At 44.5% G+C, this 23826-nt stretch overlaps 1 protein-coding gene across 5 annotated transcripts in view; it reads right to left on the reverse strand.

Annotated features, from left to right (window-relative positions):
* Hgsnat (Heparan-alpha-glucosaminide N-acetyltransferase) overlaps nt 1-23826 on the reverse strand; it is a 350851-nt gene that overhangs the window by 208533 nt on the left and 118492 nt on the right. For 3 of the 5 annotated variants that reach the window (XM_070528495.1, XM_070528493.1, XM_070528496.1), the window contains 2 exons: nt 14333-14381; nt 12557-12654 (listed from right to left, as the gene is read on the reverse strand). The exons of 1 other annotated variant lie outside the window; for it this stretch is intronic. In XM_070528495.1, the coding sequence (XP_070384596.1) occupies nt 12557-12654; nt 14333-14381 (147 nt within the window). The remainder of the gene's footprint in view (nt 1-12556; nt 12655-14332; nt 14382-23826) is intronic. One more of the 5 variants, XM_070528494.1, reaches the window with a different exon arrangement.

Raw genomic sequence — 23826 nt, forward strand, 5'->3', positions numbered from 1 at the left:
GAAATTTCGTTCTCTCGCCAGGCTGTGGAACATTACTTTTTTCTTCTGCATACTAACTTTCAATCAGACTTTTACACTTTCTGCGCTAAGGTCCTCAAATGTTTGTTGCAAATTGACTGCAGCGTTGCTGAGTATGCCAATGTCATCTACAAACCGTAAGTTGGTGAGCTATTTACCGTTAGCCCTCACTCCTAACCATTCCTAGTCTAAATGGTTGCGCACTTTTAAGTATTCAGTGATATATCATTGTAAATATTTGGACATTGATCATGCGAAGCCTTTTGTAGATATTTGGCTATGAAAAGTCGGTGCGTTAGTGCCATCCGTTCGATATCAACATTTGTGGGAAACTTCATTTTTGACCGCTGTTCGGAGTCAGTGCGCTGCTGCCTAGATGCCCCGATCTAATCATTCCAGCTACCTGATTCAAGCGCAGGTAGCGCGCGTTTCATGCAGAGCCAATATCAACGCGTCAACTGCCAATGTTCATTTATCATATACTGTAAGCTTGTTCACTTACTCCCTTATAATTAGGGTGCAAATTAGAAAGACTGGGCTGTTCCAAGGGTGTTTTCTTATTGAACACCCTTTTCCGTCAAAAAAGGGTGTTTCAAGGCTGTTTACGAGGGTGAAAATATAAGTAGACCCGCATTACACCCATAAGGGTGTGAAAATTTTAAGAGTGAAGGACGCGTTCACGCCCCGGCACGCCCCTGTACGCCTACAGTTAAAACAACTTTTTTAAAGTTCAGCTTTCTTTGCTTCTTCCTTCGACTTTTCCACAGGTGCTGTTGTCTTGCAACCCGTGTCATAGGGAGGATGAAAGCATGCATATATATGGAAGGAGCCTCGAGAGGAGAAAAGGCGGCGCAAGAAACTCGTTTGGACCTTTCCATCACGTCACATGTGCATAGTGCCCTCTGGAAATCCCTGGGCGTCGTCACATTAGCCTCTTGACAGCTGTAATTATCCGTGACCCCCCGCAAGAAGCACTGCAGAAAATGAAGCGCTTACCCTTACCCTAACATGCAAGTCTTGAAGAGCGGTAGATAGAATGGAAGAGAGGGGGCAGGGAGAAGAGGCAGAGAATTGGTAGAACCAGAGTATTCGCAAAACGAGTGACTAACACCCTTGCCATTCTTCGCTCGCACTTCTCATACAGGCGGGAAGGACGGGACAGGGAAAACACGACGTGAGAAGATAACGAAGCTCTACTACTATAGACACGACAGCGGTTACGGGCAAGCTCAAAGCACAGCACCGCACGTTTCTACAAGTCCTAGAAAATAAACACCATGCAAATTTGTCATGTTAACAACTGACGCAGAGCATGCAGAAGCAAAGCCGCAATTAATTACCGTCGGGTATAGGTCACACTGCTGATGTGGTCGCACGTCATATCAACACTAATGTGTGCGCCGCGGTAGTTTGACGGCTATGGCATTGCTCGAGGTTGTGGGTTTGATCCCCTCTGCGGAAGCCGGATTTAGACGGGAGCGAAATGATAAACGGTCGTGCACTTTGATTTCGAAGAACGTAAACGAACGCCAGGGTACAAAGTTAATTCGGAGTACGCGACTACGGCGTGCCTCATAATCCCATAGTGTTTTAGCACGTACCGCGCCATAATTCTGCCAACACATGTGCCTCGATGCAATGTGCCATGTGAAGCAACGACAATGCTCAACTCTCTCACAGGTTACAAACAATGGCGCACAACAACGCCTGAAGCAAACAGGGCTCGCTGTATGTTGTACATAGACTATGTACTCTGTACATGTGTGTGCGTAAATGGAAATCAATAAATCAAATCAATACTACGCAGACAAAGAGAAAATGTGCACGCAAGGTAACATTTGCAATCAACTCACTACACTCGTGTTGCACTATATACTGAAGAAATCACACATTCGCAGTCAGCATTACTGCTAACTAACGTCAATCAAAACAAACACCACAGAAAGCTTCGCTTACGTCTATTCGCACAGTGCGTGGCATCCGCATAATTGTTTAGACTATGAATTCATATGCCTAATATGGCGCTCATTGATGCAATATCTTCATATTTTCATTCGCACTGAGCAAAAGCGGCTGTCGTGTCCACGATAGAATTGATTTAAACGGCTTCAATCCCATGGCTATTACATCATTGCCAACTTCCGTGAGATAGTAATCGTCAAAATGGGATACAAGTGACAGGGAAACCAGGAGGTTGATAAACGGCAACAAGACAGACGCTTGCACAAGACCTCAGGAAAATAAAATGACTTTTTGAGCAGCATGGTTAGGAGACCGTGCTATGGTTTCAACGTCTATTAAATATGCTCCAAAATATGGACAGAGGCCGATAAAAATGCGGGTATTTTGGGAAAGGTGAAACCGCAGAAAATCTCAGAACAGCACTAGCTTGAACTTAAAGGATTACCTAAAAATTAAAAAAAACATAACGTTGACAGGGTGGCCGAAATTTGGGACAAATAAATTGGCTGTTCAAACACTTCAGCTGAAACCCGATGGTGCGAAATAATGCGATATTGTCGGCAAGTGTTGAAGAGAGTTCAAGTAGGTGATGTGGCCGAGGCCAGCGCCCGGCAGCTGTCAGGCGACTGCACGTATAAGTGAGATGCCTGGTCGTCAGACGTTACACGTGATTCGGGACTGAAATTTTGGACGCGGACTCAATCACGTTAAATACAATTCACTCTACCGTGTCATTCTTCGACTGCAGGTACCGATTCTCGGGCAATGAGGTTGGGAACAAATTGTCTCACGCGCCGACTGTCACCGTCATCGAACTGCCAACATTCCTTACTCGCCGTAGCTGCTTAGCTTGTATTGGATTCGGCTCCTAATCACGAGGTCGCGGGATCGAATCGCAGCCACAGTAGCCGTATTTCGATGGATGTGAGGTGCCACAACACCCTTGTAACTTAGGGTTAGGCGCACGCTAATGAAGCCCAGGTGGTCCAAATTATTCCGGAATCCCCCACTACAGCATGCCTCATAATCAGATAGGGGTTTTGGTACGTAACACCCCATAATTTATTATTTAACATTCCTTAAGGATGTCCTTGGAAGTCGCACAATTCTTGATTACAAGTGTCAGAAGTTGCGCGAGAGGTATTTGAGTATGCGGGTAGCCTTTATGGCGTTCCACACCTGCTAGACTACATTGCGGCTATATTATAAAGGCGGAACGGCAACATGGTAGACAATATGGAGAACAGACAAATCCCGTATTACTGCTCAATAATTTTAAATTGCAATCTTCCTTCACACACGTGGATAACTGCGACAGGTGACTACTTTGGGAACTGACTGCAAGCACTATATATATCATACCCAAGGGTGTACTTAGCGCGGTGGCCAGTAAATGTGACGTAATATTGCGAGCAACTTCGGTTATAGCATGCCAACGGACGGCGACACAGAGACAGTTTGCTCGATTCTTGTGTCGTAACTTTTGCGTCAAGGTGCGATACCAACATATCCATGTATATGTCCTAATACTTATGCACATTTGGATTTGGAGCTGCTGTGGTAGCCTATGAATGCGGATAGCAAAGCCACTAGGGCACATATTAGCGAAATCAATAGGTCAATATCGAAGGCCATCCACGACGACGTCTCTCGCAGATGCAGTGCAATATTTGAACGTTAAGAATGTGTGCCGACAGAAGGCTGCGACGGAGTGCTCCTGACGGTTACCCTAGCTTGTTTACCCCATAGCATCAAAAAAAAGGAAAATACACAAAAAATATAACCGTACCAAAAGGCCAGAATCAGTTATCGATCGTCGATCATCCTAAGAGCGTTTAGCTCTTAGGATGATAAGTCATTTCCAGGGGATGAGTCGCTACACTGATAACGCCGGCGTAACAAGCATTGTGGCGAAGTTCAATGAGCAGGAATAGCTTTTAATTATTTTATTTTTGTTTTGTTCGCGTCGTCAGCGCGGGAAGTTTGAAAAGCTTAAGATCAGTACGCCACGTGGTGGCACTTAGGCAAACTAAACCCTCGTGTCCAGAAAAGCTGCATACGGTGCGATATATTTATATTTCTTACGGGCGTACGTAAGTTACTGAACTCATCAAGCGAAGTGGATTACCTTCAGTTGTCAACAGAAATCGAATATGTAGACTAAAATTCTTCTACCAGCTAGTAAAATGCTATTATAACACAGATACATCACGTATTATCACTTACTCCGACGGCTATGCTACAAGACAACGACATGTTTTTTTTTACAATAACACCTTTATTTCCACGTAATAACTGCTTTATATACTCTTTTATTCCCAGAACCACTGTAGAATGGAATATCCTTGCCGATGATGTTGTAATCAAGGATTCATTGTATTCATTTGAGAAATGTTTACAATAATTCTTTGAGCAGTGTTATTCAATTATGTTTGCGTGCCTTGTTTTTTTTGCTATTTAGGGTTTCTTACAGGTGCAGTATTAGTTGGTCATGTCCTGCCTTTCGGTGTTTACTGCTTTGTCTCTAAATTCTTTGGGTTATTCATCAATTTTCTGCTTTTGACATTTAACAAATTCTTATATTCATTCACTATTATATACGTAGTCTTTATTTTATCGTGTTTGTGCATTTTTATGTAAACACTTGATTATGTATCGCACCTGCTATGATCTCTATTCGAGATCGCAGTATCCATATTAAATAAAATTAATAATTAAGTAATAATAGTACGAGCTGCGGTGCATCCCAAGCTCTCTCTTATGCACAAGAAATGTCGACAGCGTTTTATTTATTGCCTGGGGTTGGCACTACCCATGCTACTGGGTCGGGACATTATCGCCCGTGAAAACATAGTGTTGCACTTGGCAAACGGCGGCTTTCGAGTTACTTGCACTGGTGACTTGTGTCAGTTTGCTCCGGCTTTTCTTTCCGTGCACAACGCTCGTGAATCGGCCACGCCGCTCCCTAACTCTGCTTTGCCGACGAAAGTACTAGAAACTGTCAAGAAATGCACTTTTGAGGATGCTCAGAAACGACAGTTCGTGCGAAAACGTTATCATAATCGTTGCTCGAAAATTGCTGCATCCACTGCGTTTGACAACTGGCCTCGAGCCCCCGCTATTTCACTGGAACAGCGGACACTACTCATCAGGTCCTCTCGAGCCTACTGTGTGGAAGTCCTCACACTACATCGCTGAGGGACACAGCCACTCACGGAGGTTAGGTCGACGCCATCGCGTTGGTGTCACCCACGCCGGTAGCATCCTTCTCCAATGATGGCGCAAAGAGCGGCAGCAGCACGCAGCAGACTACAACGCCCCCAAATCACAAGCCAGACCCGATGAAGGTGACAGAGGAGGAGCCAGCAGAAACAGTTCTCAGCGAGTTCCAGAACTGCAGCTCGCACCGCGGAGATGGTCATGCATCCGGCCAGGCAGGCGTCACTACTGGGCGCCTTCCCCACGATCATGGTCCGTCCCAGGACGCAGCCGGGGCCCCACGTTCCGGGCGCCAATGTGGGACGGGCACGGTCCCTCAGTCCACGCCAGCAGGCCCCAATCCTGGGCGGCCGCGCCTTAGAGGGCCCAGCCAAGCCTCGAACCACTACTCGCGCTGCCAAGTAACTTTGCCCCTTATTTCTTCGACTGCTGGCTCCGATGATGATGACGGATCTACCATTGCCGCATCTGTAGCAAACATAGCTGGCGCGTGCCCAGTTTTCTCAAGTGCATTGCTTGAGAAAACTGGGCTTTTGTTACCAGCGTCAAAGCAGCCAGTGTATAATTATAATTTGAATAGCACCAAAAATGTATTGCACAGAAGGATCAACAACAGTGCTAGTCACCTTAACAATAATCGCAGGCAAGAATGGCACTGCAGTGGCAAGGCGAGAATACAAGTTGCAAACAAAGTAAAGGTGATTTAACCACAGTAGGACAAGCAGCACCGCACTCCGCGTTGAAACCACATGTGCGTGCATCAGTACAATGATGGCTGGCCGTCACCGCACACTTTCAGTTATGCTTCGGCCACACGCTCTGCTGTTTGGATTTAATTTGTATTCGATAGTACGTCTGCTGTGGCACTTGGAGGTATGCCGCTCTATATAGTGTAAACCAGAAAGGTCCATTAGATGTTCGATGGACCTCCTACATCCTTAAAATGAACATCTATTAGAGGCCACTTATGTCCAGTTGCGATATCCTTTCAACATTACAGCAACGTGATCTGGATGGAACGTAGATTATACATGCTTCGTAATTGTAATTTCGTGTGCAGAAATACAGATATCTAGAGGATATGTGCAATGCCTAAAACGTGATGTTCTATGGTCATCTGTGGGACATAAATAGTTCACTGGGGAATACATTGCATTTAACCAAACCAGTCAGACACAAGGTGTCAGAGCTGCTCAAATGATAATACAGGATAGCCTATCTTAAAGAGATTACCCTTTGTAATCATAACTTAAGCAGTGAGGCTTTGCACACCAAAACTGAACGGCTGTTCAGCAGAGATCTGCTAGTCCTTTGCTCTCCGAATTTTCCTTGAGCAACTACTCAGATAGCCACAAACATCCAATAGATTTACCGGATCGATCTAAACTTCCAGCAAAAAATGAGATGTCCCAAGGACATCCTTTGCATGCACATACATCTACGGGACGTACAATGGCATCGACGTTTTGGATGTCCAATGAACATTCATTTAGTTCGTTCATCAGACGTACAGCAGACAAAATTTTGGATGTCCATAGAACGTCTCTAAAAACAGTACTCCAGACGTACATTGCACAAAGTTTTAGATGTCCATGGAACGTTCATAAGCTTGTACTTCAGACGTGTACTGTAGGCCCCCCGAAGCTTTCGCATTGTCAATACGCGCTTCTATGATTTTGACGTGGACGATGCGGCGCAGTTGGAGCCTGTAGTTTGGTGCGACCATAGCGCGGTATCAGTGAACTTGTAACGGATGTCCATAGACGTACCATTTTTTTGCAATTTATGACTTCTTTCCGACTTCGGAAAAGGATTTGAAAAACCAAGGTAAAGTATGTTTCGGAATGAACTGATATATATAGTAGAAAAAGCTGCATGAAAATTATATCAAGGCACTCTACTTTTGTTGAGCACCACCAAACTTTTTTAAACAGTGGCAAACTTCTCGTGTGGAAGTTATTGTTTGTGGAGGCTATTTGCGTCGAAAGCATGCTCGAAAGCAAGGAGCCGGAAGCACGCCACAAATTATGCACTAAACGAAAAATGGTGTTTAAAGCCATCACAAAAGTTAAATAATTGAAAGAGATTTTATGCTGCATCATTGTCCAATTATCAATTATTCTCACAGTAGCGTGCTTCACATACGTCACCATAAGCGCAGTCATTGTAATGGCGCAGCAAGCAAGCATATGCAGGCATGTGTGAGCTTCTGTTCCAGCGCTGGCGCTCAGCCATGCTGCTCTATGCTGTGCCCCCTGAAAGACTGCTGAAGATGTTAAGGTATCGCCAAACTTTCCGTTCTCACAACGAACCACTTTCCGGTTGTGGTGCTGATGCTGTGACACCTAATTTCTTACTCTCGCCATGTCTGCAGTGGCGTCCGGTTGTCAGCAGGCACATGGTTTTCAAGGTATGTTGGCGGTTTGCTTTCGTACTTTCTTCTCTTTATGCCGGTAATGAGTGCTTAGCATGGGCCGGAAGAGCTAATGCACAACGCAAACGCACAGCGGTTTTGGCATTACTAGAGTGTACTCCAGACAGTACCATTCAATGCATGTCAGTGGTGGTTCTTCTCGGAATAGTATTAAACTGAGCCAATCGGTGCATCACTAACACTAGTTTGAACAGCTGAACTGCAACGCGAAAGAAATGGCGATAGAGAAGCGACATTCTTGTTTCTATCCCTTTGTGCCGTGCTTTAGTTCAGCTTCTCATACTCGTCCTGGTCTTTCTTGTACTGTACGTGCTTCTCGTGGTCCGCTGGTTTTGTGCACGACGGCACGATGTTTTCAGTGGTCCTGGCACACGTTTTTGATAGTGGTGCTCGATGTTGTGAGGTAGTCACCGTTCACGCATTGCTTTTGTTCTGTCTGCCGGTGGAGGTCTTTTGTAATAAGGGCTGTCAGTAGAGCTACGTGATTTTTTGCACGCTTTGTTGCTCCTCTGTACGTTTACATAGCTCCTGTGTATAGCGTGTAGTATTACGTGCTTGTATCATTTCTAGGCACAAGCCATGTACTTTCACGTGTTCTTGAACAGTCAATCTTTTGGCACATTTATATGAAACTTTCCTGTGCTCTACTGCTTGCAAGGACAAATTTTATTGTCAGTGGTACTATTTAAGCAAATGCCTTAAATCTGTCTCCATGATAAAGATGCTATAGGTGTGGATTTATACTCTGGGATTTTAACCGAATCACTGAATTTATAGAAGCTGAAAACCGGTTACTTTAGGCGTCTTAAGCTGCTTTGCAGCCAGATGCAGCCACGCTACGCTCTTTTTTAGGGCTTCTTGAATATTATTCCAAGTTTGTCCCACGACTAGCAGATGAGGTATAGCCAATGCAGCGGCTACTACGCAAATACGTAACCTTCGACTGGGACAGCGCCGCTAATGAAAGCTTCACGAGGATAAAGCGACTCCTAGCATCCCACAAGGTCCTACGAATGTTTGACCAGATGTTGCCCGTCATTGTCTCAACGGATGAATCTGCATACGGTCTGGGTGCCGTATAGCAACAAATGGAGGGGTCCCCCATGCGAACTGTGGCATTTGTATCGCGAACATTAACAGATGGAACGAAAATACTCTGCTGGAGAGCGTGAAGCCCTAGCCTGTCCATGGGCCTGTGAGAAGTGGCACATTTATCTCTGTGGCCGGCCATTCACTCTATTGTCAGATCACCAGGCTATGATCGCCTTGCTCTCATCCCGTAGTGCAGGACAACGGCCCCTTCGTATCGGAAGGTAGACCGCACGGCTCCTGGGCTACAACTTCAAAGTGCAATACCGCAGCGGAGCCCACAACCAAATAGCAGATGTCTTGTCCCGACTACCTGTTTCAGAAACAGAGGGGGTCTTCCAAGTCGATGAAGAGGTCGTGTGTTTAGTTACATCGTATGTACATCTAGATGATCTTCAGGTTGCTACCGCTGATGATGGAATACTACAGCAGGTCACGTAATACATCCAGTCATCATGGCAAACCCGCAAAACACTTCCGACAGAACTGACACATTACCATGATGTACGGGAGGAGCTACCTGTAGTGGATGGGCTTGTTTTGCGCACATAACGTGTTGTGGTACCTGCCAAGCTGATACCTTCATCCAGTTAGCTCACGAGTCACACCCGGGGATAGTCACGACCAAGCAACGCTTCAGGGAAAAGCACTGGTGACCGTGTCTTCGCAAGCAAAGGGAGACTGCCATCCGAAGTTGCACTGTTTGCCAAGTTTCTGACAAGTGCGCAATGAACTTACAGGCACCGCTCCAGCCTGTCTCACTGCCGGACAGGCCCTGGGACAAAGTTTTAATAGACATCATGGGCTCATTTGAACATGCACCAACTGACTGTCGGTTTGTCATTGTGGTGGTGGACTACATCTCCAGATGGCCAGAGATTGCGTTCTGCAGTGACATCACTTCTTGCACGGTGATCAACTTCCTCCTTGGCGTCTTTGCACGAGAGGGTTACCGTACAGAACTAGTCTCGGATCACGGCCGACAGTTTACGTTAAGTGAATTCGAGCGTTTCCTAGAGGACAGGGGTATTCAACATTTCTTCTCTGCAGTTTACCACCCTCAAGCCAATGGTGCGGTGGAAATGTTCAACAGGGTCCTTAAATCATATATGCAATTCTCTCTACTGGAGCAGTGACCCATCAGGACCAGCGTTACGGGATACCTTGGCATTTACTGCGCCACCGCCCACAGCGCCACTGGTCGGTCCCCAGCATTGTTGCTCCATGGGCTTCACATGAGGACATTGTGAGATGTCATCGGCCAGCCAACCGCAGAATTCGGCACCCACCCCGTCCGGGAACTGCGTAGACTTCGACGCCATATATACGATTACCATCAAAGAAACAAGGCGTGTTCAGACAAGCGAAGAGCAGCCAGGGAGCCCAAATTCAAAGTGTGCCTACGTGCATGTAAAACATCCTCTATCTGGAATGAAAGGCACCTCCAGTTTTGGCGTTCCCCTTAAAAACGTGAAACGCATAGGACGCCGGTCATTCCACCTCAAGGACGGCTAGACGTGGAACGCCTCTAAATTGTCCGCCGTTCCCCACGAAGTTGTACAAGAAACAATCGCGAGACAAGAATCCCTACGGGGGGACATGAACATAGACATGCCAGCAGGCAACGCCAGAAATCGGACGCCGTCCTTAGGAACACAGAGCACCACACAACCCAAAGAAGACCAACGCCTGATGACGCACAGTCTCCAGAACCGCTGGTGTCACAACTGCCTCCTTGCACGCGGAGCCCACCTACACGGTCCACTAGCTGGGACCATGACCTTTGGACTGTGTGCTGATCGTGATGGCGAGTCGGGAAACCTTCATCAGCCAGTTGAGTCAGAGCACCGCCGTTCTACACGGGAGCGAAGATCACCCGCAAAGTTCAGGGATTATGTGCAACGAACTTGCGGATTGCAGCGACTTTATTAGGCAATCACCACCAGTGACTTTACTATCAATTTGTTACCGCAATAATTTAGTTGGCCACCACAAGCAGTGACGGTTTTTTGGTTATATGCGTACAACCTGCATTCTCTAGCTCGTTGAGGGAGGGCTAGATGTGTCGTGCCTTCCCAATAGATGGCACTGCCGACGTGACGCAGGTCACATGCGACAGATGGTGCCACAGCGCTCTTGTATATAAGTTACGTTCGCCGGAATAACGGTTGTTATCGCCATGGAGCCGGCAGTGGTGTAGCCTCCGTGTCGCAGGGCCGGCGACACGAGAGTTCCCCACCTGCGGCAAGTTTCTTTTCATCCACTTTCAATTACATTATATTTATAATTTGTTTATTTCAATTAGCAAGTACATGTAATTTCCCCTGCATTGTCCTTGATGTCTTTGTTTGTTGGTGTCTTGTAATATCCTACGAAAATACCACCCAATATTATCAAGTAACGAGCGTCTGAGAAAACCGTTCCTGGATGTACCAAGGGCTACCTATCGCCGAAACAGGAACATTAAAGACATGTTAGTGCACGTAAAAGTCAACCAACATCATTTCGCCATAATAAAAGCATGTTGTTGCCCCAGGTGCAAAACCTGCAGGCACCTTCAAAGCGACATTAAAATTAAAAGCACCGAAAATAGTTATACACGTGAAGTCAAATCTAGCTTTACTTGTACAAATCCAGATGTGAATTATATTCTGCAATGTTCGTTCTGTAAGAAACAATACATCGCTGAAACGGGACAATCAATAAATGTGAGATTAAACGGACATCGCGCGGACACAGCGAAAAAGCTTCCCAAAGCCATCGCCGAGCATTTTAAGCCACTAGGTCATTACTTTGATGAACTTAAACTCTACATCTCAAAGTCAAATTTCCGTTCTGAACAAGAAAGAGAATACAGAGAATCATACCTTATCCAGTTCAAGACAATGCAACCAATAGGCATAAACGTTTTAAAGGGAGCTTTAGAATCTATTCGCAATGCTAAACTTCAAGCTATAGGCAACAACACTTAGTTTGATTGCTTATCGTTCTTTTTCCTTTTCATTCCACTTTTTTCCCTTTTACTTATTTATTTATTCATCTTCAGTATTTTCTTCTCATCTTTTTCAAGGGCACCGGTTTCTGCCGCTCATTCTATTATTTTTTTCAGAGACACGATAGCCCACGATTACCAGCGAAACAGGTAATTGAGGAGTGCTGTACACGCCGTTGACATACCAGCTGACACACGGCCATTGACACGTGATTGACAGACGGGCGTGTCACTGGCCTTGTGCACAGCACTCCTTTGTACTCAATTCTACACCCTCGCCGTTAACACACCATCGCTCGTTGCCGCCCCCACCCGCCTTACGCCCTCTCCCCTTTACAAGAATCCCACCTCCATATACTGTGGTGAGGAAAGCATATGTCGCCTTGAAGATAAGTCCACTTGTCGAAATGTTGGTTGCTGCTTTCATCGTATTCTCGTTTTGCTCAAGCAATGGTCCTGACACATTATAAATCGGATCACAAATGGTGTGTCATTGGTATTTCGCTACGTAGTCAAAACCCCACAGACATCTGTTTTCACCGTGCAGGATTGCTTCCTCACAAGATGAATTTAGACTGCACAAATAAACCACACATGTTAACTTTTTAATGTGGCACTAGAGAAGGCAACATATAAAACACCACCTTTGCTCAAAACTTTACCATCTTGCTCCATGACTGCGTTTTCTCATGAAATTTTCTATTCATTACACAACACTGACTGCCCGAAACCAACAGCTGTCACCGCTGCGTTCTAAATATTTCAAGTCATTTATTAAGAGCTGTTCTGAAGAAAAGCTATAATTCTGCTGTATTGCCTTCCAGCACTGCCATATGACTTACCCTCTGAAAGCATCGAGCGAGTTTAGCCGCTTTTTAGGGGGTGCAGTGGATACAGCTTGGCCACCTTCAACAGTCACAGCAGTCCCCAGTATGCCTTGCTGCAAGCATCATATTCCAGACTGATTAATTTTTGCAGGCAATCACTTTTGCTTATCCAACTTAAATTTGATGATCACAAAAATTAACAGTCACAGCTTGTAATTCATGCATCAACAATAAAAATTATGCTTGTCACCCAAATAAATGCGCTCATAAGCTATATCACTGTCCAGTATTCAAGGACTTCCTTCAGAAGAACAATAAAAGAACCATTTCTTAGAGAATATGATTAAAAATTCCTCTATTATTTTCACTACATCGTCACACAGCCTCTTCTGCACAATAGATTTTCTCTATGACTGGCTTACCACTGAAGTAATACCTGCTTATAAACTTAGGCTGATGGTTCAGCAATACGGACCCATGGCAAGGTCACACTAGTGGACAAGCTAACAGTTGTGTAAAACCATGCTCTTCGTTTTATTTCACAAGAATATTAGTAGACAACCAGCATTATGCAAAGTAAATCAGCCCTTAACTTGCGCCTGCTTAGAACTCATTGTAAGATAGCCTGCCTTTGTTCATTTTTTTTCAGAAAATATATATTATTCTGAAACCCATGTTATCCCCACTTTATCTACTTGCTTCCTACCTTTTATGTCAAAAAGTAAGTGATGATAAGACAAAAAGTAAGTGATGGCAAATGCACCAGCCGAAAGCTCAACGCTCTCCAATTTTTTTTAATTGCAGCCATTTATTCGGTCTAGAGAAATGTATTCCCCGAACATTCCATGTGAAAAAAAAAATTGTTTGCCTGAGCACCATTTGAATTCTCCCCTTAAGAGCAAAACAAGATGCAGATGAAACAATCGTGAGAAATTTATTTGAATTCAACGAACGTGTACATTTCATCTCTATAGCTTAGAAATGTAGTGCCTTACTGTGCACTCTGCTTTGAAGGCTCTAACTATTCTTAATATATTAATAATGTGTGTAAAAAGGACAACTTGGGGCATGGTTGAGGTTTTTGTATAAAATCTGAAGATTTATCCGTAGTTGTTGTATTAACAATGCCTGATAGTTTTGTGTCGAAATAATAAGATAAACTATTTTGCCAAGCAACAACCCGCCACACTAGAACAAAATGATCCTAAAGTTGCAAAAACGGCATCTCATTTTCTGCCGTAAATTCCACATTGAGGCGGTCCATCTGAAATTTCGAAATATTCTGAGTTTCATAGAAGGGCACCTAGCAATTTGTTCAGGAAAGTTTAATTGGAGTGATTTTTGTTTTAGGTGAGATGGAAATTTTCGAACTTTGGTGCCAACTCTTTATGGCACTGTTGACCAGGCAGTGCACCTTCACTGCCCTACACAGTCCTCATGGTGGTGGGAAGCTCTGTACCCAGACCATGCTTTTCTCACGAGGGCATTGCAGAGTGCCTAAAATGGCTGTGTCACCGTTTCTTTAGCCACCTCCAACCCCTGCGCTGCATTGATGGCAACCCCTGATTTGTAACAGTATCTCTCAACTGCTGCTATACAAATTTTCAATACTAGGCCTCTGTGGCCAACCACAGCTCAACTCTTCAGACATCTTCCGAATGCAGCTTCTGCATCTACCTTGAAAAAAGTAGAGCAATAATGAAACAAAAAAAATTCATATGACATGCTCATTTCCCTGCACTGCTCCCGAAATTTCAGTTGTAGCGCCTTTCTTAAGCCACTGGTTCCTACCTGAGAGTCCGAGGGGACAGCGCCGAGTGGAACAGCAGAGCACAGCCTGCTGAGAAAAAGTTGACATTATTGCATATAAAAAAAGAAAAGTCTGGGTATTGGATATGTGTGAGCTGTCTTCCTGCACTTCAACAGAGTCATAAAAAAATAAATTATGGGGTTTTACGTGCCAAAACCACTTCTTCATTATAAGGCACGCCGTGGTGGGGGACTCCAGAAAGTTCGACCCCCTGGGGTTCTTTAACGTGCACCTAAATCTAAGTACACGGGTGTTTTCGCATTTCGCCGCCATCGAAATGCGGCCGCCGTGGCCGGGATTGATCCCGCGACCTGGTGCTTAGAAGTCCAACAACATAGCCACTAAGCAGCTACGGCGGGTCTTAAACACAGTCACTGATGTCGATAAATCCTTTAAAAACAAGCTGCAACGAAATTCTGAGATGCTGAATAAGCTTAGTTTCAGAAAGTGTCGATATAAAGTAGCCTCCGTGTAAACTCTTGCGTTCAAAATATAAGTGGGTGCTCACAAAATGATTGCAAACGTACACATTTAATGACACCGAAACTGGGAGGAAAAAAAATGCCACTGCTACCAGTAGCCAGAAGTGACGCATGACTCGACCACGTGGTCCCTCAGCATGACCTCCAAGACTGGGCAGTGCCCATGGCACGCTGAAAAGTCCCGGAGGTAACGTGCTGGGACATGCATCATATCCGCTAACCACCAAGAGCATGCGTCTGCTTCCATGCTACTTAAAGACTGCTAATAGAAAAATTTGACAATCACCAAGCATGCAGCATTGCCAAGATTGCTTCACTTGTATAGAGTATTTACGCCAGACAAACCACTTCAGTATCGATTCAATCTTTCTCTATAGTATATCGGGTGATCATTTTTCGAGTTTTACATAACTTTGATAGATTCCCTGTGGAAAGTGGCAGAATTCTAGTCCCTGAGCTGGATTATTCAGAGGCAGACATTACTTGCGTGACAAATCGTAACATATTTGAACTAATTACCAAAAATGCACTTATTAAGTCTTTTATTACATTGCAGCACAAACTGCTATTTACAAATTGTAGCTGGTGAGATTAAGATGTATCAACTTAGAATGAATTTTCGGCGCAATATTATTTGCGAAATATTTATTGCAACAATGTGCAATGAAATACATTGGTGTTACAGTTACTCTAGCGCTTACATGTACAAAAGAGCATTTTCTTTAAAAACTAAGCGTAACAACAGTGCATCTTCAAAAATTCGTTCAAAATTCGTTTTACGTGGATAAACCTTGCAAACTCACCAGTCACAGTTAGTAAATTGCAATATGTAATTAATCAAAAATTAGTGAATTTCATCAGTTAGCTGATAATGTGCTTTGATTTCTCATGGAAGTATTGCCCGCACCTCTTTGAATAATCCAGCTCAAGGACAAAAATTAAGCTGCCTGCCACAGGTGATCTTTAAAAATTCTATGAAGCTTAGAAGTGATCACCCTGTACATGCTACTCATTTATTAGCAATTTAGTCAAAGCGAAATTTCATTGCAGCTGGTCTTTAAGTTGTACATGAAATCAATAGCACTGTGGGATATGTTAAGCTAAGTAAGCGTCTTTTTATGTACACGCAAAAAAACTAGAATCACCATTAAACACGCAACAACTTTGAAGGCTTTCCTAATTTCAGCTCCAACTAGGAATGATTTACTGGGCTCCAGTACACTAATATATCATATTATCTCCAACATTTCATCTAATCACATTGCAGGAGGGGTAGATCTTGCATTACAGACCGCAATTCCATTTTCCCCTCTTAGACTTTAAAAATATACACAGTAATAATACATTGACAAAGCGGCGATTTGTGCAATTCGTGCAATGAATTCGTGCAATGGTCTGGACATCGGTGATTAGAGAGCATTGAGCAGAAAAAGCTTTTGTGTCATTCTCGGAAACAATAGCTACGTGCATATAAAATTGCACCACTTACACTACTGTGATGAAGTGATTTCATTCACCCAGAAATATATGGATTACCAACTCATTGTTAATTAATAAAGTCCATTAATAAAAAGAATAAGCTTCATAAGAAATTAAAGTCGCGGCCTTTTAACCTTACATTAAAATCCCTCTTTCAGGAATATTCTACAACGTTATCTTTTTTAAGGCACGCTAAACCTAATTATTACCAGGATATTATTGTAAAGAACACACGCAACACGACGCGCTGCTGGAAAATTATTACAAAGTTTCTGAAGAAAAAGATTTCTCAGAGACCACAATAAAAAATTGGAGGACGCTCAAGCTTCGCCTTCAAGAGTGGAACGCGATAGCGTTATCGCACCCCGTTCGCACCGCCAAGGGGTGTAACACCCGTCGACCCGCCAAGGGGTGTAAGACAATGCGCTACGGCGCAGCGATCACTTATGAGGCGCCCCGCATCGGGCTTTGCACCCACCAATCACGCGGTGAGCGCCGAGCAACGCAGCGTTCGGCGCGGCAACGAAACGTGCGCCTCAGTAAGCGCAACGAACCAAAGAACTCAGTGTCCCGGAGGGAGAAACGATCTACACGATCCAAACGTGGTGATCGGCACGGACAGCCGGGCCGCGACGCGCCATGAAGGCGGACGCGATCATGGGGCTGACGCCTCGATGGGATCGTCCTTTATCTCGCTTGGGAGCACCACGCAGACGCATGACTCCACGGAAGCAGCTCGGCACGCATCGCAGGGAACGCTTTCCCATAAGACGCGCTACGGCGCAGCGATCACGGTAGAGGCGTGCCGCATCGGACGCTGCACCTAGGAATCGCGGTGTGAGCGGAAAGAGGAGCCGCGTCGCCTAAACACGAGGGTTCGAGTGACAAGAATCAAAGAAATTTGACAAGAAATTGGCAAGAATCAGATGTATGCGTTAAGAGACAAAGCCGGCAATATAATTACTAATATGGATAAGATAGTTCAAGTGGCTGAGGAGTTCTATAGAGATTTATACAGTACCAGTGGCACCCACGACGATAATGGAAAAGAAAATAGTCTAGAGGAATTCGAAATCCCGAAGGTAACACCGGAAGAAGTAAAGCAAGCCTTGGGAGATTTGCAAAGGGGGAAGGCAGCTGGGGAGGATCAGGTAACAGCAGATTTGTTGAAGGATGGTGGTCAGATTGTTCTAGATAAACTGGCAACCCTGTATACGCAATGCCTCATGACCTCGAGCGTACCGGAATCTTGGAAGAACGCTAACATAATCCTTATCCATAAGAAAGGGGACGCCAAAGACTTGAAAAATTATAGACCGATCAGCTTACTGTCCGTTGCCTACAAACTATTTACTAAGGTAATCGCAAATAGAATCAGGAACACCTTAGACTTCTGTCAACCAAAGGACCAGGCAGGATTCCGTAAAGGCTACTCAACAATAGATCATATTCACGCTATCAATCAGGTGATAGAGAAATGTGCGGAATATAACCAACCCTTATATATAGCTTTCATTGATTACGAGAAAGCGTTTGATTCTGTCGAAACCTCAGCAGTCATGGAGGCATTACGGAATCAGGGTGTAGACGAGCCGTATGTAAAAATACTGAAAGATATCTATAGCGGCTCCACAGCCACCGTAGTCCTCCATAAAGAAAGCAACAAAATCCCAATAAAGAAAGGCGTCAGACAGGGAGATACGATCTCTCCAATGGTGTTCACAGCGTGTTTACAGGAGGCATTCAGAGACCTGGATTGGGAAGATTCGGGGATAAAAGTTAATGGAGAATACCTTAGAAACTTGCGATTCGCTGAAGATATTGCCTTGCTTAGTAACTCAGGGGACCAATTGCAATGCATGCTCACTGACCTGGAGAGGCAAAGCAGAACAGTGGGTTTAAAAATTAATCTGCAGAAAACTAAAGTAATGTTTAACAGTCTCGGAAGAGAACAGCAATTCACAATAGGCAGCGAGACACTGGAAGTAGTAAGGGAATACATCTACTTGGGCAGGTAGTGACGGCAGATCCGGATCAGTGGACACGGGGACAGTAGCCTTGACAGAGCGCTGAACTGCTTTCCGTTTGCTATGCAGGCCCTGCTTGCGTTCCTCATGCCCTGGCTATCGGCCCCGTCATGTGACCTGATATGCCAGCTTCCGTCACCCGTAACCATGGATCATCGCTACGCCTGCGCAATTGACGAGGTGCCTACATCGCATCTTGCTTTCGCACCCTTCGTCGACTCATTCTACCCTGTACAACTCGACCTTAAAGCAACCTTCGGATCGACAGCAACACCATCCTCGGCCCAGTACTTAAGAACCCGGCCCTGCAACAGCTGCTTCAGTGGACACGGGGACAGTAGCCTTGACAGAGCGCTGAACTGCTTTCCGTTTGCTATGCAGGTGCGTACAAACCTTCCCTTGTATGCTAAAAAGAGCAATAACGTCTGCTTATTACTGTTCCCGTGTCCACAAGTGTTGAGCGAAATTTGTTGTGAATGTTTCTCTATGACCCTTTTATTGTTGCGTGCGGGTGATGTTGAGAGCAACCCTGGGCCCAAAACCACCCGCTCGGAAGCCTTTTTAGACATTGAATCTTTACCTACGGACCCCACTGAACAGATGAAAGTTATTTTTCACTTGCTAAAGGACGTACACACCCGTTCGCTGCATAGTTCTAAAACACAAACGGAATTGGCAGCTGACGTTAAAGCTATTAAAACCGGACAGAAATCAATTGAAACCAAAATCACAGCGATTCAAAACCTTTTAGATGAGCTAGAGGAAAATTATAAAAGATTAGATGAACTCAGCCAGGATATTGCCGCCATTCACACTCAAACAGACGAACTTTCTGCACTGGCCACCACTTTGCAATCACGGCAGGATGATCTTGACGACCGGTCACGGCGTAACAATTTGATTTTCTATGGCATCCCAGATTCCGATGAAACCTGGCAGGCGACTGAGGAAAAACTGACTTCTATCCTTAGTGCGTGCCTAACTGACCCCCTTTCCCCTCACGAAATTGAACGCGCACACCGTTTAGGAAGATTCGCACCTAACAAGTGTCGCCCTATCATTGCAAAATTTTTGCACTTCAAAACTAAAGACCTAATACTCGCCAAACGCAACAGCCTGAATGAAAGTAAGGTCACCATTAGTGAAGATTACTCGGTCGCAACACGTCTAGCACGAAAAAAGTTGCTCGACTTTGCGAAAATCCAACCTGGATCGCCAACCCATAAGTTGCGCCACAACAAGTTAATTATAAACAAGAAATCTTACATGTACGACCCTATCACTGCCACTGTCATTTCCACTGATACGAAAAGCGCACACGCCAGTTCGACCTCTGCTACTATCTCTGCTAATACTTCCTAGGGACGAGTGAGGGGTAGTGGCCAGACATCTTCGGCTTCAGTATCACTTCTTTTTACTAATATCAGAAGCGTCCTTAACAAGTACAACTCACTCACATCAGCAATCGATACATGTTCTGCTAAAATAATCGCGCTAACCGAAACATGGCTCACTGCGCATGTCTGCGACGCTGATATATTCGTCAATGCTCACCGCTTCTCATTCTATCGCTGTGATCGTAGCACGCAGAGAGGCGGCGGTGTGCTTCTCGCAATTTCCAATGACATACCATCATCATGTATACACGTGCAGACTGAACTAGAATTAGTATGGTCAGCAATAACACTTAATCATCAAACAGTTGTAATAGGGGTATGCTACCGTCCACCTTCGTCGTCACCAAGCTTTAGTAACGAACTTTATGACGCTGTTAACACCGTTGCAACACGGTTTCCTTCATCACCGCTGTTCCTACTTGGCGATTTTAATCTACCAAACATCACATGGAATACCGACCCCCCTTTAATATCCCCACTCACACCTCAAGCTCGTGACTTTTTAGATGTGTGTTCAGTATTCTCACTCGTGCAGATCTGCGTTCAGGCAACTAGAATAACAGCTTCCACGGCGAATATACTAGATTTAGTCTTTACTAATCAACCCGATATACTATCGCCTGTAACGTACCTACCAGGAATTAGCGACCACTTACTTCTACAGTTCGATATTAAACTAGACCGTCCGAAAACTAAAAAGAAGAAAAAAATAATACGAAACTACTACAGAGCAAATTATCAGGCCATAAATAATGCACTATCTTCGTTTATTGGCGTTTTCCTTAATGGCTTTGAACACCGTAGTGTACAAACTAATTGGAACATGTTCACATCTATGGTCAACCATCTAACTGAACAGTACATTCCTCAACGCACCATTACATCTCACACAAACTCTCCCTGGCACAATAATTACATTAAGCGTTTATCAAATAAAAAGAAGCGTCTCTACCGCATTGCAAAGCTTTCACCCACAATTGATCGCTGGGCATCGTATACTGCGGCGTCAAACACATATGTGCAAGCGCTCAAAAACGCCAAAAAGCACTTCGAATCGCAGGTTCTCCCTTCAATGCTTACTACTAATGTTAAAAAATTTTGGCGTGCAATTCTTCCATCGACTGACAACAGCCTTGCCTTAACAGACTCTTCCGGTGTTCCAATTCCCGCCGACCTTTCTGCCACCGTACTAAACCATACATTTTCAGAAAATTTTACAGCCTCATCCAGCACACATATGCCAAGTACACAGCACCATAACTATGTTACCATGCCCTCCATAATTGTTGCTCCATCCGGTGTCGTTAAGCTTATTGATGGACTAAGCATTCATTCTGCTCCCGGATACGACTGTATTAGCTCGAAATTCTTAAAAAACACTTCATATTATTCTTCCATCATACTATCCAAACTTTTCCAGCAATCCCTTGACCATTGTACGCTACCTAATGAGTGGAAAATAGGCAAAGTTATTCCAGTGTATAAATCCGGCAGCAAAGCATCCCCTAATAATTATCGTCCCATTTCTCTCACCAGTACATGCTGTAAAATGCTCGAACATATTATTTTTACTAACCTGGTTAATTTCCTTGAATTGAACTCATTTTTTACGTCAGCACAGCACGGTTTTCGGAAATCTTACTCCTGTGAAACCCAATAATTATCATTTACACATGCACTACACCATATTCTTGACAAATCATCACTAGCTGATTGTATATTCTTGGATTTTTCAAAAGCATTCGACAAGGTGTGTCACAAACTATTACTTCATAAACTAAAAGAACTTAACATAGACGGTAACCTTTTGAAATGGATTGAATGTTTTCTGCTCAACCGCTCGCAATTTGTTTGTGCTAACGACATTAACTCCGATTTTACAGAGGTCCGTTCAGGTGTTCCACAGGGTTCCGTCCTTGGACCCCTACTGTTCCTAATTTACATTAATGATCTTCCCTCGCTTATCAACTCCCATATCCATCTATTCGCTGATGATTGCGTCATCTTCAGAGAAATTACCAATGCTAACGATATTGAATTACTTCAGTCAGACCTTACCACGATAGGAAACTGGTGCAATGAATGGTTAATGGAGCTAAATATTAACAAATGCAAAGTCATGCGTGTTTCTCGGAAGACATCTACAATACCATCATACTACATTAACAACATGTCGTTGGAATCAGTTTCTTCATATAAATATCTTGGTGTTTACATCACTTCTAACCTAAATTGGTCTCTTCATACTGAAAACATAATCAAAAACGCTAATCGCATGCTTGGCTACCTACGTCGCAACTTTTTCAACGTACCTACTAATTTGAAACTTTTGTTATATAAAACATTAATACGACCCAAACTCGAATACGCGACTCCGGTATGGGACCCTGCTCATGAAAACCTAATCACTGACCTCGAGATGGTTCAAAATAACTCTGTACGTTTTATTCTTGCTAACTACAACCGCACAGCGAGTATAACTAACATGAAATCTAATCTTTGCCTCCCATCGCTGGCATCGCGCAGAAAAGTGTCTCGTATTGCCCTCTTCCACAAGTTGTACCATCACCATACTCTACGAGATCACCTCATCCCCCATCCAATTTATGTATCCCGTCGTATTGATCATCAGTACAAAGTGGGTATCTTGTCATGCAACACTAAACGTTTTTCACAATCATTCCTGCCGCGAACCTCGCGTGACTGGAACCATCTTCCCGTTGAAGTTGTAGGCCTTATTAATTATGAACAGTTCCGTGAAGCCTTAGCTAACATTGTATATACAGGTGCCATTTAAACGCTCATGTAACCAACTGTCTTTGTCCTTTTTTTGTATTTACCACTCCACCTTTTTGTATTTACCACTCCCCCTCTGTAATGCCCTTGGCCCTGAGGGGTATAATAAATGAAATGAATGAAATGAAATGAAATGAGACAGAAATAATCAGAAGAATAAGAATGGGCTGGGGTGCGTTTGGCAGGCATTCTCAGATCATGAACAGCAGGTTGCCATTATCCCTCAAGAGGGAAGTGTATAATAGCTGCGTCTTACCAGCACTCACCTACGGGGCAGAAACCTGGAGGCTTACGAAAAGGGTTCCACTCAAATTGAGTACGACGCAACGAGCTATGGAAAGAAGAATGATAGGTGTAACGTTAAGGGATAAGAAAAGAGCAGATTGGGTGAAGGAACAAACGCGAGTTAATGACATCTTAGTTGAAATCAAGAAAAAGAAATGGGCTGCAGGGCATGTAATGAGGAGGGAGGATAACCGATGGTCATTAAGGGTTACGGACTGGATCCCAGGGGAAGGGAAGCGTAGCAGGGGGCGACAGAAAGTTAGGTGGGCGGATGAGATTAAGAAGTTTGCAGGGATGGCATGGCCACAATTAGTACATGACCGGGGTTGTTGGAGAAGTATGGGAGAGGCCTTTGCCCTGCAGTGGGCGTAACCAGGCTGATGATGATGATGATGATGATGACGCTGGGAGTTGGAAGGGGAGAGAACGAGAAAACTTATTAAACGCGAGGGTATTGGGGCATCCTTGCACCGGTCCCCGCACGGCCCGAAGGGGAGAAGCGTGCGAGTGGCGCGCCATGTGTCGGGGCAACGCCGCACATTGCAAGGAGGGGGTCTTCTGTGTTTGTCGCAAGATGGCTGTGCGTGTGCGCAGAGCGTCGAAGAAATGTAGCGGAAACGTACTTCGCTACTCGTGTAACTGCGACTTCTGTACTTTACATGCTCATAATTACCGATTTACACTGCAGTATAACTTTCTACGGCACGTTTCTAAGGCAACACCGCATTCACTAGAGGCGCTTTTGTCCCGCTTTGAATCATCGAACTCGTGGCTCAGTAGTAGTGTCTCCACCACACTCCGGAGACCCTGGTTCGATTCCCACCCAGCCCATCTTGCAAGTTGTTTTTATTTATGAAGTGCCTTCCGGAATTTATCGCTCACGGCCAACGCCGACGACACCGCCTTTTCTGCGACACGAGCTCCTTAACGCTATCGCGTTAAAATAAAGCAAGGTGACGAAATGTATACTGATCCTCTTAGAATAGCTAATGCATTCAGTGAGCATTTT

This window comes from Dermacentor albipictus, unplaced genomic scaffold, assembly GCF_038994185.2.
Source record: "Dermacentor albipictus isolate Rhodes 1998 colony unplaced genomic scaffold, USDA_Dalb.pri_finalv2 scaffold_12, whole genome shotgun sequence".
Classification (NCBI taxonomy): domain Eukaryota; kingdom Metazoa; phylum Arthropoda; class Arachnida; order Ixodida; family Ixodidae; genus Dermacentor; species Dermacentor albipictus.